The sequence below is a fragment of the Carettochelys insculpta genome, chromosome 2 (assembly GCF_033958435.1).
Source record: "Carettochelys insculpta isolate YL-2023 chromosome 2, ASM3395843v1, whole genome shotgun sequence".
Taxonomy (NCBI): domain Eukaryota; kingdom Metazoa; phylum Chordata; order Testudines; family Carettochelyidae; genus Carettochelys; species Carettochelys insculpta.
The window spans coordinates 175850221-175870545 of NC_134138.1; the positions used below are offsets into that span (position 1 = coordinate 175850221).

The window sequence follows — 20325 nt, forward strand, 5'->3', positions numbered from 1 at the left end:
TGGGACTATGCTCTAAACTAAAGAGAGGCCAAGGGAGGCATGAAGTGGCCCTGGGGAGGATGGCCTAGTGTATCAGCTAAGATGGACAGGGGTGAGGAGACTCTCCTTTCATCTTTCACATGAGGCTGTGGCCTTGGGGCTGGTGGAGCAGGTCTGGGTCCCCCTACACCTTCCCTCCTCCTCTGGCTGATTTCAAGAACCTCAGGAGCACCCAGCTGACTATAACTTAGATGCTATGCCCTCAGGTTGTCAGGTAAAGCCATCCTAAGCTCTGGGAAACGAGGCCTGCTGGGCAATGAAAGAAAATCCCTTGTAATATACAACAAGACTTAAGACTAAGGACCAAATTCTGGTAATAGGCAAAATTAAACCTATACACACTATGAAATGGCTTCAGAAAATCCTCAGTTGTCGTATGAAGCCAGTCATTAAACAGAATATAATGATTCATGTACGAAGCCAGTTTAGACACATGGATAAGCATCTACATTTATGATGGCAAGATTACTTATTGAAACAATAGTGTTAATTAGCCAGGTAGTCATGTGAAAGGATTTCTGGTCTTATTATACTACTACATAAAAAGCTGCAAAAAGTAAGAAGCCCATGTTAACACATAGCATAACTTATGTGTACATACATAGCGTGTACACTTTTTTCCACCTTCATCAGCCTCAGTGCCATTCTGTGGTAAGTGCTCTCACATATATTATTGAATTATCATGTAGCAGAACTGCAACTATGTAAAATAGTTTGTCACTTATTACTATCAATTATAGTAACAGATACTACAGCACAGCACTTAATGGATTTAAAGGTTTTATGAGAGATTGAATAGGAGATTGCCTTTGGAATAACTTTCCCATTATCCCTTCAACAAATGGGATTGAATTGCTCTGAAACATGAACTACAATCAGTTATTGGGACAGATTCTGATCTGTTATACAAGCATACGACTTCAAAATCTGACTCAGGGTCTGACACTGCACCACTATAGCAATTGGGAGATTTGCCACTGACTTCAGTGGAAGTTTGACTGGGGCCTCATCCAAGAGGTCCTAAAAAACCACCACAAAAAATCTATATTTACATATTTTATCACAATTATACACAGCACTCTCATATTTTAAACTATGGTTCATTTTGCAACACTATGGCCCTGTCTACACTAGCCCCAAACTTCGAAATGGCCATGTAAATAGCCATTTAGAAGTTTACTAATGAAGCGCTGAAATACATATTCAGCGCCTCATTAGCATGCGGGCAGCCGCGGCACTTTGAAATTGACGCGGCTCGCAACCGTGTGGCTCGTCCCAACGGGGCTCCTTTTTGAAAGGACCCTGCCTACTTCGAAGTCCCCTTATTCCCATCTGCTCACAGGAATAAAGGGACTTCAAAGTAGGCGGGGTCCTTTCAAAAAGGAGCCCTGTTGGGATGAGCCGCGCGGCAGCGAGCCGCGTCAATTTTGAAGTGCCACGGCTGCCCGCATGCTAATGAGGCGCTGAATACGTATTTCAGCGCTTCATTAGTAAACTTTGAAATGGCCATTTACATGGCCATTTCGAAGTTTGGGGCTAGTGTAGACATGGCCTATGAGTCAAAAATAAGGCCACAGAATGAAATGTTTATTATATACACACACATATATAAATTTATATGAAGATGATGTATTTGTATCATGTATTTCTCAGATACAATAACTGCAGTATTTATTACTACATAAAAACAATCTGGGTAATACCAATGGGCCAAATTTATTTACTTTCCTTTCAAATGGTTTGTGCCTGTTTACCACATTTAAATTTGACAACTTGACTTTCTCCCCCAGTGCGTGTCCTAAATCAAACAGTACCTGTTGAATGCCAGACTTGTTACACTGTTAGAAACTAGTATTTTAATTCATTTTTATTTTACAGTAAATGGTGTTTGATTTATTGCTTCTAATGACCAAAAGGTACTTTTTAAAAGATAGCATAGATGTTGAGAGCACATTTCATATACCTTACCATGGATTTAGCAACACTGAGGTTGGCATGATTATTTATTAGGTTATAATTTCTCTTCGTTTTTTGGATTGTACTTTTCTTTTGCTTTGCAGAATGCACATGCAACTAGTGGATTAAACTCCATCAAAAGTGACGTGTCAAAAATATTTAGGAAATAACCTACTGCTTTGTTTTACTGAAGTCAGGCATGTGTGGCATGCAGTAAATTGCAAGGAAAAACAAAGGATGTTCATTTCCAAAGGATTTATAATCTTCATGCGCATGTAAAACCTCTGTTACAAAAATCATCAACATTTGTTAAAAGTGTGCCTTTTTTATACAAGTGTACATGCAATAACCTCTCATAGCTAAAACTATTTACAAAATTTCATACAATACCTCTTAAGTGAATAATACATGAAAGGCCAATGTTTAACACTGTACAAGATTAAAAATAAATAAGGCATTATAATACAGTTTTATCACAAATTAAAAAATGTTGGCTGTCACTGCAATACAAAACTGTAACTTGAAAGAACAGTATGGCTAAATCGTCCTCCTGCCTGGAGAGAACATGTATAGAGTTTGGACTTGCTGTAGAGTAAATGCTTAAATTGTGCTGCAAGCAGATTAATCAAATGAATTAAAATTATTCATGCTGACTGCTAAAGTATTCAATTCCTCACTTGCAAAATGGCACAGGACAAACAAACACAGATGTTTCCCATGTGCCTTCTTGGCCTTAGAGTTGTGATACAGGCAAAAACTGGAAATATGTTTCAGTCTGTAATCTACTCTGTTGCACTGTTGTAAATAAATAGCAACTTCAGGGGAGTTACTAGAGACTTACGCTAGTGTAACCAGAAGCAGAATCTGGCACACACTGGGCCCAAGTACTGAACTCCTTATCAGTCCCCCTCCCCTCCATATTCACTGATTTCCATCTGAGTTTTGAGTGCCTAGGGAATGCAGATTGAGGCCTAATGAGCCAAAAGTTCAGGCTCTGCCCATTCTCTGCTAAGCAAAGCAGAGCTAACTATTCCAAGAATGTGCTTATGTTTTAAGTGATGGTAATGAAAAGTCAATACTCACAGGCGAGAACATAGAGAACAGTGTACTTCATCTGTTAGGTAAAACTGCTTTCTAATCAATGCCCATGTAACATGTTTGGAAACAAACAGCCAATTAATAAACTTCTGAATGCCAGGTTGTAATCATGTTAAAAAAATCATTAATACCTAAGGGTAACATGGGGACTTTCAGAAATTAGTTCCTAAGACAGAAGGAAGTTTGAAGACCTTTGATGTTTATCTGTTTACATACAAAATAAAAGACTTTCATTATTATTATTGTCTTAAGAGAAAACGTGCAAACTGATGTGAAATATTGTGCTTGCAATTGACGGACATTAATGAAATCTTGCCAAAACTGACACCAGTTTATTGTAGAGCTCCTCCCAAGTAAGTGTTCAAGCCAACAGCCACACAAGAATACGTGTAAACTTAGGACCGTATTCTGCCCATGATGTGTCTGTGTAACTTTTCTTAATTGAAATGGGAAGTTAACAAATGTATAGCAAAGGACAGCACTGACCCCATTAATGGGGCTACCGCAAGATCACCCATTGCAAACCTCATTACATGAATAGAAAAATAATAATCTAATATAGGTTATCATGCAGCAATATGCAATTTACAATGCCTAAAGCCAAAGCCCAGTGAAATCAATGGGAAGCTTCCTATTGACTCGGGGCCTCTGGATCAGGCCAAATCTTGTCTTCAAATGGTTGCCGCAAAGAAAAGTAAGGACATGTCTTAAATTTGTCAGGAATCACTTGCTTTTGTGGGCTGATCACAATTATCGACACTATTCTCTTTCCTGCATAAAGCTTGCTCATGGCATACATGGGAATGTAAAAGGGTGCAGAGACGGCAGAAATAGGTCAGGATACAAACATGTACACAGAAAAATGAATTTGGGAAACTCAGACAAATAGGAAATGAAAGCAGAAAGGCAAAAAAACACTTTCAATATAACATTATTAGTGTGGCTACACAGTAGTGCCCTAATGTAATGGCTGCAAAACAGTTTCTATCATAAACTTGTTCCAATTTTTAAACAGTATATTTTTTCCATTGGGAAGGTGAAGCTATCCCAGTGTAATGCGACTGCCTTTTTACACTAGCTTTGCAGCATTGCCCCCAACTATAATCGCACAGCAAAGGGAGGAATTCACTCCTTCTCATTCTGTCACCTCAGAGATATTAGAGGCAAGGTGATTTCTCCTTGATTTTTCTAGTTTTAAAAATCCTACACAATTGGTTAGGTCATAAAGTTCTTGGGGCTGGTGACTGGCTTAGTGTTCTGTTTGCACAGTATCGAGTGCAATAGAGTCCTGAATGGGTCCATGCCTGGGGATCCTGGTACCACAGTAATTTTACTAATAGTCATAATAAAGGCAAAAGCATTGTGCTAATCTGACATAAGTGGAATTGCACGAGGAATAAATGACCTAAAACTCACAAAGTCAGTAAGTGAGTATGTTAACTGATGGTATTGCACCTATATAGAATTCTTCATTTTGGCTATATGTCTAGCTTAACGTACGTTGGTTTAATTCATAAAATGCATATTATAAAATATACAGGATATGCAGTAAGACCCCATTCTCATAGCTCGTGGAACCTCATCCTTGGCATTTCCAGACAACTTTTTATTTCAACAATACAACTTCTATGATGCATTAACACAGTTTGCTTCCATTTTTATCCCCCAACTGAATAGTTCCTAGGATATAGTTAGCTTTTTTGATTGCTGCTGCAGACTAAGCAAAAGAGGTTTCAGAGTACTTTTCAGGGTGACTCCAAGATCCTTCCTGAGTATTAACATCTTATTTAGAATTCTCCATTGTATATGCACAGTTAGGATTATTTTTTCCAAGATGTATTACTTTGTACTTATCAATACTAATTTTCATCTGCCATTTTGTTGCCCAGTCACCCAATTTTATAAGATCCCTTTGCAACTCTTTAGCCTGTTTTGGCCTTAATAATCTTAAACTACTTCATGTTATCAGCAAACTGTGACACTTCATCATTCAATCCCTTTTCCAGACCATTAGTGAAAATTTTGAACAGTACAGGTGGTTGAGTGATCCAGCTCCTCTTCTCACCTACCTCCAGTGCGAAAACTCAGTATTTTCCCTACCCTTTGTTTCCTATCTTGCAATCATTTATGGATCCATGGGAGGATCTTCCCTCTTATCCCAAGGCTAGTTAGTTTTCTTAAGAGTCTATGGTGAAGGACCTTCTTGAAGGTTTTCTGAAAATCCAGGTACACTATATTAACTAGTCACTCTTATCTAAACGCTTGTTGACACTCTCCATAAATTCTAATAGATTGGTGAGGTATGGTTTCCCTTTAAAAAAGCAATGTTGATTCTTCCCCAACAAATCTTGTTTTTAGGGGTCTGATATTTTATTCTTTACTGTAGTTTCTAACACTTTGCCTAGTACTGAAGTTAGATATCCTGCCCTGCAATTGCCACAATCTCCTATGAGGTCTGTTTTTGTTTTTAAAATGGCAATACATTAGCTACTTTCCAATCACCTAGTACAGAGTGATTTCAGTGACAGATTACATACAACAGTCATAGTTCTGCTATTTCATATCTGAGTTCCTTCTGAACTCTTGGCTGAATGCAATGATCATTCAAGTACATATGAATGGCCAACTTACAAAAGAAGCAGCCTATAAAACCTGACTAGTTATACGCCCTAAGGCTTAATACAGGTGTTCATATACCACAGTAATTAGGGTGTGGTATAAGATGATAGACTTATCCATGACCAAAACCTACTCCAAATAAGCCTATAGTATCAAAATTACTGCCAGAATGTAAAACCTACAGAAGTCAATAAAACAACTCTAGTGACTTTTGCACTGAGATAAGTACTGTGCAACTAACAAGTGCATTAGATAGTAGGAAACTTGTACAGGAAATACAAGCCTGCGACCCTCTGAAATATAACTCACTGTCCCCATCTTTAATATATAAGTACAGTCTGAATCATCTTGACTCAAGATGAAACACTGCATACTGGAACAGGTATTCTTTTTGGACTCCATCTATTTATAAGAGAGGTGAGCAGCCAAAATATGTTCTCTATTATACAAATTAACCCACAAACTCCGGCCAAGTTTACAAACATGATCCTCATTTGGAGAAAATTTGGTTTGCTTACCTTTAAGAATCCTGTCATCAAATATAGGCATATGCTTTCTGTAACTGCATAACTAAGAACAAGAAGCCTGATGTTGAATCAGGATATATAATAAAATAGTGGAATCAAATTTAAAAATATGTTGGCAAATGTACAAATACAACAATACTAATAGCACATTTGTAATGATACTGGTCAGCCCTTTGAACAATTCAAACAGGCCCAAATCCTCTCTGAGCAAGAAAACGTGTGCTTTTGGTGAAAGTCTGCTAATGCAAAAAGACAGCATCCCACTGTTCTCTACTTTCAATATCATTGTCAATGTGCAGAAAAGAGGAAAGACTGTTTCTGTATTGCATAAGCATATTGCTGTGCTTCCAAGACGGCACCCTCTGTCTCATACAAAGCCAAAATGTCCTACAGAAAGACAATATTTTAGCAACTTTCTTTATCAGTGGAAATAACATTTATTAGCATGTGGTCAAATCCGAAGCCATGTCTCTCACCTAACTGATAGCATTATGTTGTAACTTTAACTGGAAAGCACTCAAAGCTACTGAACATGCAAATAAAATTTAAAAGATACCTGTTCATCAACTGGCTTCAATTCAGCCTTCATTTACCAATTGCTGACAAGTTCTTGTTTACTTACTGCAAGCAAGGAGCAGGGTTTCCATAACTTTTGCTATAGCCCCTGACAACTTTCGGCCATTTCACCCTCCTTTCCTAATAGCAGCTTTACTAACCTCAGAACAAACAATACTGGTTATGGTGGTAGGAGAAATGTCTTCCTTTTGCCGTTGCAGGTGGATGTATAAATAGGTACATACAAATCTCTAGTATCTATCTATATAGGAGTGAGTGTTTGTATATGTGCATATATAGATGTAATATATATATATACACACACACAAATATAGTGTCACTTATACACTTTTATTTCTGTTAGAGCATTTATCCTTTAAAAATGCCAAGAAAATATTCCCTATTTCCAAAAATCAGTTTTAGACTTTCCCTAACTGAATTGCTAGCCCTTATGTGCTCCATTCCAAGAGTTCATTTATGCAGATCCCAAGTTCTCTTTGGTTGGGTTGTACTGATCCTTGGTTGATGCCATGACCTATGATGCTTGACCTCCTGGCGAAAATTCAGGTAACTTCTGCTCTCTGAGTTCACTGTGAATGGCATAACCACTTTGCTCTGCTCTAAGCTTCTTTGACAGCTGGCACAGAAGGAAGGTAATGCAATGTTTGATTTGTGTGGGTAGTTGATGCTTGAAGTGCTCCCAGTCCAGCTTTTACGGTAAAGCTGGCAACTGAGGACACTGATGGACAACTGGTGCCCAGTTTGGTTTGAATGTTTGTTCTCCCATAGGAGTACATTTTCCGCTCTAAATTTAAAGAGTGTGTTTGTGAATTATTTCCATTGGCCTTTCCTTCAAGAAAATAGGTCAACATTTCACCTTTTCCCTTTACACTGACTTTACCTCGACACAGAAATTCGTAACTGCACCTCTTTAATATCCTCTGAACTTCTTCTGTCACCTGTGGGTAAGAAGAGTCAGTATTATATTTTACCATTCTTATCAATTAATCCGAGAGTAAGGAAACAGAAATTAAATTTTCTGAAGCACTTTAACTGTGTTGAATGATGGTCTATGGAACAAATCAGTATGTATTCGTTTTGGTTTCTCCTGCTATGTGCTTTGGTGGAAATAATAACAACAGTTAATAATGAGATGGGCCCTCAGGAGAAAATTTCAGATTTAGCACTCCAGGACTACAAAGTTCTGAGGTTCTCAGATCTGGGGGTATGCACCTGGTTATTAGAAACATAGAACCTGAATGCCTTTACTCCTCAAAATTTTGGGGAATACAGGCACTTTGAAGTAGCGTGGGCACCTCGAAGTGCCCGTGGTTACACGCAGGCTGGCACTTCAAAGTTTGACACTTTGAAGTTTCCACGGGGGAAAATTAGCCTAATGAAGTGCTGCGTATTCACCGCAGCACTTCATTAGTACTCTCCCTTCGCCCTGATTAACACGCCCCCTTTGAAGTTGGGGGCAAGTGTAGACCCAGCCTTGTAGGCCCCCACTTTCTGCAGTAGGACTGTCAGAGTGGGAATCAGCCTTGACAGAGCCTAATTCTCTAATGCTGTAAGCTAGTGTACTGAAGCCAGTTTACAGCAGTAGAAATTTGGGTTAAATAGGAAGTTCAGATTCAGGCTTCCATAGAGTTCAGTGTGTGTTAGAAGCTGCAGCTTTGTTTTTTTGAATATTAATAATATTTTGCAAGTGTGTGACACATTTAATCCAGAGTCAAGTATCAGAGGGGTAGCTGTGTTAGGCTGTATCTGCAAAAGCAATGAGGAGACAGGTGGCACCTTAAAAACTAACAGATTTACTTGGATATAAGATTTTATGGGCAACTTCCCTCTTCGCCAGACACATCTGACAAATTGGATTTTTTGCCCAAGAAAGCTTATGCTCAAATAAACTGGCTAGTGTACAATGTGTTAAAAGATTCCTCATTGTTTTAATCCAGGGAGATTCTAAAGGCTGTAAAAGATTTGACTGCAGTCTGATATAGGTCCTTATCTTGTGGTCCCTACTCAGGACAAATTCCCACAGTGAAGTGGAAATTTGGGAAATAATCTCAAAGGGGCAGGAATGTTAAAATCTGAAGAAGTGGGTCTTAGCCATGAAAGCTCATTACCAAATAAATCAACGTGTTAGTCTTTAAGGTGCTACAGGACTGCTTGGTTTTCGGAAGTTTGTGGGGTGATTGGCCAATTTAAAGATCACAGATTCAGGCCTTCAATTCAACTAAGTGCAGCACAGCAGGCATTTGAAGGTGAAACCTCTTTTTGTGGTTCGTTGATCCTTTGATTTCATCACTTCAAAGCAATGGGGCAGATAACAGAAGAATAACTACACAGCAGGCACCTGAATAACCCTGGGGATGTTAAGTATCAGAGAGGTAGCCGTGTTAGTCTGTAGCTTCGAGAACAACAAAAAGTCTTGTGGCACCTTATAGACTAACTGGGGATGTTGTCACCTTCCTAAGAAACATGAAGAGAGTGAGGCTGAGTTTTCTAAGCAGCCTTGAAAATGTAGCCACAGGGTTGTTAATAAAGAGAAACTTCAAACTTACAAAGAGTGAGTAATGTACTCACCTGAATTTTACCCTGCACTCCAGTACTATCCATTCTGCTAGCTACGTTTACAGTGTTGCCCCATATATCATATTGCGGTCTTCTGGCTCCGATAACTCCTGCAACTACGGGCCCAACATTAATACCTAAAAATCAGAACAATGGCTTTTGTTTTGTTGTTGCTTGCAGATCTGAAAGAAACAGTCACCCTTTCCAACTGTTTCACTATAAATGACTTCACTGTTTTTACCTGTCAAAGTACACAATAGCACCATCTTACATTTACAGCTTTTCAACAACCAGGATTCTGAAGAGCATTAGAAACAGAACTATATGGAACAGAGAGCACACCAGAAATGTACTACTGTTTTAACTTAAATTAAAGAAAAACAAACAAACAAAAAAACAAACAAACACCTCTTCTGATCTCACAAGGGAAATTCTGTTTCAACCTTTCTAGGGTGCAGGCGAATGGAGGGAATGAAGAATCACCTTTGACATAAGATGTATCAGCTTCCTAGTTACACAGAGCAAGACTCCACAGGTCCTGGCAAGAGGTTATTGATCCATGATTGCTTCGTACTGGCTCTACCATGCTTTTAAAGAGACAGCCTCCTAAGAGAGAGTCACTGCCCAGGCACAGCCGTTAGGCTGGAAAACATCAGGGAGCTGAGAGCAGGTCAAATGAGAAATTCTGATACTAGCACCAGACTGGGGCTATGGTTTGCATGTGCAGGCAGACAGGCTCCCCGGGGAGCACTATTGGGGTGAAGCACTCAAAACTGGCACATACTTTTTCTTGTTCGGAGGCACAGTACCGGTTGAATCTCTCTAGTTTGGCACCCTTGGGACCTGACAGGTGCAGGATGAGAAAATTTGCCAGATCACAGATGGTCAATATTTTCTAGCTATTACCAATACTTTCACTGCTTATTGGGCTCTTAGAAGACATTTAGGGGTAAATTACAGCAATAGAACAGCACAGAACACTGAGAGCCAGGATTGGTGGCTGTACACAAGCTTTACGGAACCATGGGAAACTTGGCCACACCCACGTTAAGGGTTGTCCAGCTAACTAAAATCATGCCAGATTATGGATGTTGCTAGATGAGGCAGTTCCGGATTAGAGAGATTCAACCTGTATTAGCTCCCAAGTTCTATGCTGATTTCACGAAGTAATGTGGACATGGGGAGTGCCATGAGGCTCCCCCCTGCCTTTTTGTGGTGCCTTGCACAACTGTTGGAGCTAGTGATCCCAGGCCCTGTGCAAGAGCAAGGATTACGGCTTCAACATAAGAAGTTTCACAAGTGAAGTGGGCAGAGGATCCTGGCCCTCTGTCTGTCCCCTTGCACATTTGTGCATGGCCAACCACACGATAGTCTTCTAAGGACACTCTGGAGACAGGCCTTGTACCAATGATGGAGGAAAGCTTCCAGCTGCTGGGCACTGGGGGAGTTCAGGATGGTAGCATGATTTGCCTTTCATCACTACTGCCACGGCTTATCACCACTTCCACCATTTGACTGCTAGGACCCTCACTTATCTACTCCATTTTGAGTGCATAACTCAGCCAAAAGCTAGGAAACAAAAGAGGCCAGGATAGAGGAAGCATGTCATGTTAGAAGGTTTCACTGAGAGGCGAACAGCCATGGAGTTCCCGTTGGGGATGGGCCAGAAGAGAAATGGTACTGAAGAGAAGAAAGTTGCAGAAGGGAAGTGGCTCTCAGGGGAGAGGACCACAGTGCTATTTTTCATGTGTGACATGAAAGGGCTGAAGGAAGGAGCAGGAGGATTGATTTATTGGAGGAAGCAGAAGCTACAGCAACTAGGAGAGGAAATGAGATAAAAGCAAGAAACCTTGTGAGGACATAAGAAAGGTCTTGAAGATTCCAGGGCAGTTTGCAAACTCTGCAGCAGTTTAGCAATGCACAGAAAAATTAGAGAACAGAGCACAACAGGGAATGAAAGCCAACCATTTGCAACTGAAACTGTGATAGAATTTTTGCTAGACACCATGTAACTAACCAAACTGAAATGGTCCTAAACATAAGGATTAGCACCATTAATCCTGGTCCCTTCATTCACACCTTGTGCATGTGTAACTCTCCTTAAATTCATGTCAGTTGAGCAAATATGTTGATGATAAAATGACCATCAATCTAGACTCTTCTGACTCAAGAGCATGATTATGAGTTAATTTAATTAAAAAATATGGGCAATTCTTCACTACTGAACCTGTTCAGATAACATGGGGGAAGCCAGATAAAAGCAATGCTTGCTATGTTTTTTAGACTAACTCTAGAAGCATAACTTACCGACTCGGAGGACAAAGTCGTTGTAAGACTGATAGTTGATTTCATCAAGAACGTCAAACATCTCTATTGCAAAATCTGCCAGTGTACTCAAGTGGGAATAAATTGATTTTTTAGCCTAGACACAAAATAACATTTTAGATTAGATTTACACAGTAGTGCGAGCCAGTTAAAGCACAACCATACCCCTTCATTCTCAACAGCCTGTGAACTGCATCTAAACTGGCTTGTTAAATGTGATATAGAACTATCAATTGTGCTTCGAATATTTGCATTATTTTCTCCAGTGCTGAATTGTTTTTGTTTGTCTTTTTGACTTCTTGCAACAATCAGGAAATTCAGACATCCAGTGAGGAAAAGGGGATTACAATAACAAGTCAGATGTGGCCAGAGTCTAACTGTTTCTTTCTACTTTCCTTGTTGGGAATTTAATTAGCATGAAGTATTGGATAGTAGTGGTAATGTGGATCTGAATCAAGTACATTCTCCCTGAAAAGAGAATGGATCTGGTCACTCACAACACTGAAGTAGAAGCTCCTCCTTCTAAAGGCATTTAATTGAAATTATTTATCTTTTTATTATTGATTAGCGCTGCAATTCTAGCAGCTGACTGATGAAGGGCTTACTACCAGCTTGAACTTGAAGACACTGCTTCCGTAGTTTTGACTGTCAGGTTTTATTCTTGAAATTCAAGTGTTCTGGGGACTATATTTTGCTCCTGTTTACTTGAATGGTGCAAGACTGGCCTCAGTGCTGCGAGGAATTAAGAAGCCTTGTCTCCCTTGCTTCCTATGGGAGGTAATAAATGCACAGCTGGAAATCATTGTGGCTCACCTGTGTGGTAACAGCATTCAGATAGATTATTATAGTTATAAGACTATAACTAATGTATAGACTTTATGGTAGGATGCCTCATGTATTAATCTTATTTGTAATATCTGCATTCTATGTTACAGGATAAGATTTAAGTATTTGCTCTGCAACTATAAAACTTGTAAACTCCCACTGTGAAGGAGAAGCATTACCAAGTATGAAATACTATTTTACCACAAGTTGTCATCTCCTCTCAAATAAAGTAAGGGCTATAGATAACAGAAAAGCACATCATGACATGAAGTACACATAGGGATATTACTCAAGGATAACAAAGATTTAGACATCTAGCTACTTGGATTATGAGTGCAGCAGATAGGCAAATGTCTAATACCTCGGGTTTAGAGTTAACATCATTCACAAGTGTGTGACCAAAATTCATTTTAGGCACAAACCTGAAAGTGCAAAATTAAAGGCTGGGTCAGATTTTCTGTTGCGGTTGAGATCCACTTGGCACAGAGGAGATTGGCAAATGTTAGGGAGCTTGATTCTGTAGCTGATTCCACCTTTGAATCCATTTAAGTCAGATTTGCTTAGAGGCCACACTGACATCAGCCAGAAATGATCCTTTAAGGACCACATGATAAATGGGGTTTGACAGAGTTCTGACCATGTTCCTTCCACTTCTCTAGTACTGGCTGAATTGAGAGGAACAGAAGGGACAAAAAAGGCTGGCTGCACATATGCCTGAGTAAAACTTCTTCATACCAGAACAAAAAGAAAAAAAAGAAGAAGGGGAAAAAAAAGAAGTGGGTCTGTCCCACGAAAGCTCACCTAATAAATTATTTTGCTAGTCTTTAAAGTGCTACTTGACTGCTTTTTGTTTTAATAGTATATAGACTAGCATGGCTCCCTCTCTGTTACTATTCTTTATACCAGAGTGTCTCTGGAAGGTAAGATACAGGGTGTTTCTACTCTCTTGGTATCACATGAACAACACAAAGGGAGCAGAGTAGAGAAGAAAATACCTTTGCTGTCTTTGTTTTCATGGCAAAATAATTAGGTTTTTTTATATGAAAACTGCTATAATTTTAACTAAATCTCTACTAAAGCATTTGAATATTTTCAGTACTGGACTAATTCAAATGTCTGCTCTGCTAGAAAATATATAATATGCAAAACAAACATATTTAGCTTTTGGAACACACCCTGATGGAGTTACCCAATAACGCACTTGTTTTTGTGATTCTAGTTCAAAGAGCATTTATACCAGAAGCACTGGTATGCCTCTGCTTGTTTGCCTGAGGTCACACAGATACCATAGTCAAGTGATCAATTTTTGCCCGTCTCACAACCTAAATTAGAGTCAACAATTTTACTACACACAAATTATTTTAAAAATACATTTCTGTAGGTTTGCATTTCTGTTCTTTCAACAGTAGCACACAAAGGAAGAGAATTAGAGAACTAGGAATAGCAAAAAAGCATCAGAGGCATCTAACAATCAGGGACTATTTATGTGGGATATATTCCAAAATGATTCCAACAACTGATTGAGACATAGCATTGTTTTTTATTTATTTAACCAGGTTAATTGTCTCATTGAAAAGTTCATGGCCCACTCTAGCCTTTGTAGTTTTGCCCCTCCAATGTAGTGTTTTTCCACAATTCTATTTTAGCTCACTTGGGGTATCTGTGCAATTCACGGACATGAACATCAGACCAAGCATGGACTAATTAGGGGGTACATACTAAAATGCATTGCCCGTGGCTTTTGATATAGAAATCCCAATCCAGGCCTGCCATGATTATTCTGATTTATACTATGTTAGTCCCCGATTGTGCACAGTTGGAAAAGTGTGATCCCTGCCCCGTTATCTTATAATATGATTTAAAACAGGAGGATAAATAATAGGAGGAAAAAGTGAAGGAGAAAGGACAAAGGTAGCAGTAATAAGTTTGTACGGTTACAACAGACTAACTGTACGTAAGGGCAGATGCTCAGAACTATGCTTAGAATTTGATGGCTCTGAAGTCCTTTAAAATTATAAAGGGGAAAACGTTTAACTATGAGATAAAGGCTAAAAAAATGATGAGTAGAAGCACAGATATGGATAGATTTGGCAAGAACCAGGATGTCACTTCAATGATTATACCTAAGTTACCCTCCCTGTTCTCAGGTTTTTGACTGGAAATGTACATCAGTGCCAGAATTTGGCCTCAGGCTCTTTAACAAACAACCAATCCCCAAGTTATATTCTGGTGGAACTGTCAATGCAGGACTTTCTGCTTCTCGGGTGCACATATGAAGTTGACAAAAGTAGAAAGTGGATGTAGAACATAACTATTCTGCTTGTATAGCTTTCACACTTTATTTGCACTGATGAAGATAACTACACATGCTATAGGGGAACACAGAATCACACCCTGAGTCTTTACTATTTGGGTAATGCTCAGCACACCATGCTTGCATTATAGCTCTAAAGTCTTAAGTTATTGTTTGTTTTTCAGATTTAAAAGAAGTTTAAATGGTTGCAAAGAAATCTATTATCAGTTATATTTCTAGTCATAACTTTACAACTGATGGTGTTGAGTTTCTCAGTTGGAGACTAAATTAGCATCACTTAGACAAGGAGTCCGCAGAATCTTTCATTATACTGTGTGGCCAGCTTACCTTAGTTCCTGTAGTTGGTACAAGTCCTACAGCTGCCATATACGTACTGCCAATTGTCTTGATCTTTTCTATGTCCTTATAATATTCTTTGTCCATAAGCTTTGTTTAAAACATAAAACTGTTAAACATTACATAATATTTTAGACAACAAACCATAGTTATCAGAGAACATGTTGATAAAACACTTCCTTCTTTATAGGCCCAGTCTTGTTCCCATTCAAGACAGTGGCAATACTCTCAGTGATTTCTATGGAAACTGCCTCAGAGATAAATGTTTTCAAGGGCATATTGGGCCAGATTTTATCAGATATTTAAGCAGGTAAAGTATCAGATAAAAGCCTGATAGGCTCTAGACACCTAGCTCCCACTAAAGTCAGATTTTTACAGAGTCACATTATTAGATTGCCCAAACTAGGAGAAATGTTCCACAAATAATCTTGAATTGGCAGAAGTCTGGTGAACTCAGTTAAATCAAATGACACAAAGTTTAGACCTTACCTCATCAAAATCAGCAATAATTTCATTTAAGAGGCGTAAACACTCCACTCCCATGTTATTGCCATCCAGTTCAATGTAGAAATCGTTGAAATTTGGGATGGAAGCGAACATCACTCCTACTTGTGAATATGACTGGTAATAAAGGTCCTGCAATTTTTGAATTATGTTTTTGTTTAAAAAAAGAATCAGATATTGACACAAACAGGAAGATTTCTTAAATTCAGATATACTTTAGATAAAGAGAAATTCCATATTTACTAAGCTCTGTTCTACAAATGAAACAAATCATGAAATGTTGTTTTATTTCCTATGACACATCCTGACTCCTACGACACATCCTGACTCCTTTCTCGCCCCTTCCCCGGGGAGGTGCTAAAAGCCTGAGATGTAACACAAGCCATGTAATTTTGCTCTGAAAGGTGGGGCAGGATTTAGAGAACTCAGAGATGGTGGCATTCTCGAGAGATGGGAGCTTGGAGGTGGGTGTGATGAACATAAGAACATAAGAACATAAGAATGGCCATACTGGGTCAGACCAAAGGTCCATCCAGCCCAGCATCCCATCTGCCGACGGTGGCCAATGCCAGGTGCCCCAGAGAAGGAGAACAGAAGACAATGATCAAGTGATTTATCTCCTGCCATCCATCTCCTGCCCTTGTTCTGAAGGCTAGGGCACCATACTTTATCCCTGGCTAATAGCCATTTATGGACCTAACCTGCAAAAATTTATCAAGCTCTTTTTTAAACCCTAATAGAGTCCTGGCCTTCACAGCCTCCTCGGGCAAGGAGTTCCACAGGTTGACTGTGCGCTGTGTGAAGAAAAATTTCCTTTTATTAGTTTTGAACCTACTACCCATCAATTTCATTTGGTGTCCCCTAGTTCTTGTATTATGGGAAAAGGTAAATAATTTTTCTATATTCACTTTCTCCACACCATTCATGATTTTATATACCTCTATCATATCACCCCTCAATCGCCTCTTTTCCAAACTGAAAAGTCACAGTCTCTCTAGCCTCTCCCCATATGGGACCCGTTCCAAGCCCCTAATCATCTTAGTTGCCCTTTTCTGAACCTTTTCTAATGCCAATATATCTTTTTTGAGGTGAGGAGACCACATCTGCACGCAGTACTCAAGATGTGGGCATACCATAGTTTTATATAGGGGAAGTATGATATCTTTTGTCTTATTATCGATCCCTTTTTTAATAATTCCTAACATCCTATTTGCCTTACTAACTGCCGCTGCACACTGCGTGGATGTCTTCAGAGAACTATCCACTATAACTCCTAGATCCCTTTCCTGATCTGTCGTAGCTAAATTTGACCCCATCATGTAGTACGTGTAATTTGGGTTATTTTTTCCAACATGCATTACCTTACACTTACCCACATTAAATTTCATTTGCCATTTTGCTGCCCAATCACTCAGTTTGCTGAGATCTTTTTGTAGTTCTTCACAATCCCTTTTGGTTTTGACCGTCCTGAACAACTTGGTGTCATCTGCAAACTTTGCCACCTCACTGCTTACCTCATTTTCTAGATCATTGATGAACAAGTTGAACAGGATCGGTCCCAGGACTGACCCCTGGGGAACACCACTAGTTACCCTCCTCCATTGTGAAAATTTACCATTTATTCCCACCCTTTGTTTTCTGTCTTTTAACCAATTCCCGATCCATGAAGGGATCTTTCCTCCTATCCCATGTCTTTCCTCCTATCCCATGTTGTTGAAAGCAAACAAAATCTGTGTAGGTTTACTGGGCCATTCTTTTCTGGAAGAGAGGAGCAACTGTAGCTATATGGGCTACTACAGCATTCAGCCACCATAAAGCAACTTTGCTAACACAGAGCAGTCTGAGGGAGAACGGACAGCTCCTTCCTGATACCACACTACATACCTAACCAGCACACAGATTCAGTACTCTCTGTGGGTATGTCTATACAGCAGTGTTATTCTGAAATAAGTTATTCCGTAACAACTTGTTTCGAAATAATGCTGCTAGACACACAATGCATTTCAAAACAGTACTTCGAAATACAACATCTACACACAATAGAGCCCATTTTGAAATAGAGTCATTGGACCCACTCTGGCTTGTTTCAAAATTGGCTTTCTTCCCTGTCTGCACAGCACCTGTTCCTCACACAATGAGGATTACCTACTTTGAAATAGCAGTTGTGTTGTATAGATGCTAGCAAAGATATTCAGAAGTAACATCCCATGTAACCCCAAGTATAGTGATTCCACAACATTCTGTAGCAGTTTGTTCCACTGCTCAAGCTTTGAGTTTATTTTCCCCCTCAAGATTACCGTACCCTTCGAAGGTGCATGGAATCTCTTATTTTAACTTTTGAATTGATGGGTTTTTTTTTGTTTTTGTTTTTTTGTAAATGAGGCATATTTCAAGAACCTGAGTGGCTCAAATGGAAGCACCAGACATTTCACACTACATTCTGTTCAGAGCCAAACCAATCTCAGCAGAAGATTGTCATATACTTTGATCCTTTGACTTGACTGAAAAATAAATTGGTTATTTGCATGTAAACACTCAATTGTGCTGATGTGGAATGACATATCATTCACTGGAATGATATTCAGAAAAGGCAAATGCTAGTAAGAAAGGGGAAATAACCCTGCCCTGGCAGCTGACAATGTTTTTACCAGAACTGTTCACTATAACGCCTATGAAACAAGTTTTTAAGAAAATATATAATTTTCCTGACCTGAGTGTCACATACAAATCATGCTTATCATTATGTGCTTCCTCCACATGGCCTTACCATGTTCCTTGGGTTAGACATAAGAAAATGCTGAGCAACGTGTGCTGGCAAGAGATTGAAGAGAATTCTTTTATTATCCAGCTTTACCCTCTCCATGTCATCTCTCTCTTCTTCTGCCTACAGGCGAGAAGAGAGGAAAAAACCTCTTTAAAATACTGTTTTATTATGAGCATAAAATGTATTCAGATGATCAAATCCCTGTATCAGATTGCACTGAAAAACAATAAATATCACTCTCTATTATAGTAGCAAGACGTCTGCTTTTAGCACGCAGGTCAAGATCCTGAGATCCTTATTAAGGCAAACTCCACATAAAACCTGTAGGCCAATTTCTGCTCTCAGGTATTGATCCAAAGTCCACAGAAGTCTTCCACAGACTCCAGGTACAGGCGTAGCTTCACTGAAGGAAACTTGGTTCAACAAATGTTTGAATGATCAAGAATTGAGTCAGTACTTCAGGAACGGCCCATCCTCAATGTCTTTTTAAAATGTCATTTATGACTACTTCCTAAGAAAGATTGGCATTCTTGAACAATTTCTGCATAAAAATGAAGTTTTTTGTGCTTGTATGCAGACTTTATCACATGAAAATAACAGAATTTCTCCAAATGGTATTGCCGATACCTACATGGTCAAGTAGATTCCCTCATTTGCTATAGCAGGACATATGTAAAGGCTAAGGCACATGCACACAAAAAGAGCTTGGATGTTGCAAGCTAATCTAATCCTGGGTGCCTAAAATTAGGTTCCCTGATCCATATTCAGGCATCTAAACACAACTGATTTGATCCACAAAAGACTCATGAACTGAGGATTTTCAGTGCTTTTGAAAATCAGACTCTTATTTAGATGCCAAACATAGATTTAGGAATCTGATTTTGGACACCCTGGATTGAAATTTTTAGCCTCCGCTCTTAGCAAAACACACTGTCCCAAAACTGCATATCCCTAGTCTTTTCTCAAGACACAGTAGCTATCAGATTTTTCACCCAAATGCTCCTGGTGAATCAGCCAATTGCTGACCAGAAGGGTAAAATTCAGCTTGTGGAAATCACAGCAAGTAGAATGTATTCATTTAACTTCAACCCCCTCACCAACCTGTAACACAAACTCCATTTGTCATCAAGCACAGCATATTTTTGTTTGTCTATTTGCAGCTGGCAAAAAAGATAGAGGCCAAATTCTCATGTATAATAAAACAACATATCTCAGCTGAAGTCAATAGTGGATTTTCACTATCTGAGAATCCAGCCTAAAATTTCCCAGTGTCTTTTTTTATGTGTAGAACTTGTCACACTGCTAATACTGCAAAATCTATTTGCACTTCTGACAAATGCTATGCACATACTGACTAAGATGGAGGGCTGCCTGGTACACATTTGCTTGGAGAAAAATCAGCATGCATTCTGCCATATGTACTATCTTACGATTAGAGAAAAATGTTTTATGAAATATGTCCCCTTTGAAGAGCAAGCAGGTTTTGCTGTTTTTGATGAAAAGCTGACATTTTCAATGGAAAGTCCTTTCTTTTTTGACGATCTCTACAAAATAGTGATTGTTAACTTCAATATAAATGGCTTTCTTATCAGCCATTTTATTGCACAGTGTTCTTTGAACTTCTTGTCATTCTCTAAAGAGACAGAAAAAGAATTCTGAAAATGAAATCCTGATTTTGTCAAGTTGGCTGCTTTGGGAATCGCCATCCCCTTTGGAACAAACATTCAGCTTCTGCTCTAATTTGGACTGCAAGAATTTATTATAATTTATTCTGGTTACCTTACTGAAGCTGAGCCCTCCAGTGACTCTGAATGCAATCTGCAATCCAACCAAAATCTCTGTTTTCTATCTGTGAAGTATTTTCTTGCCACTTTTTAATACTTAGC

General features: G+C 39.0%; 1 protein-coding gene across 3 annotated transcripts in view; it reads right to left on the reverse strand.

The window, feature by feature from the left end:
* Positions 1–1586: 1586 nt before the first annotated feature.
* ADCY1 (adenylate cyclase 1) overlaps positions 1587–20325 on the reverse strand; it is a 275196-nt gene continuing 256457 nt past the window's right edge. For 2 of the 3 annotated variants that reach the window (XM_074988049.1, XM_074988050.1), the window contains exons 15-20: positions 18443–18559; positions 15661–15807; positions 15163–15261; positions 11679–11793; positions 9384–9508; positions 1587–7753 (exon numbers count right to left, since the gene is read on the reverse strand). In XM_074988049.1, the coding sequence (XP_074844150.1) occupies positions 7415–7753; positions 9384–9508; positions 11679–11793; positions 15163–15261; positions 15661–15807; positions 18443–18559 (942 nt within the window). In that variant the 3' untranslated portion in view covers positions 1587–7414. Of the gene's footprint in view, positions 7754–9383; positions 9509–11678; positions 11794–15162; positions 15281–15660; positions 15808–18442; positions 18560–20325 lie in introns of those variants that run through there. The other variant, XR_012644541.1, reaches the window with a different exon arrangement.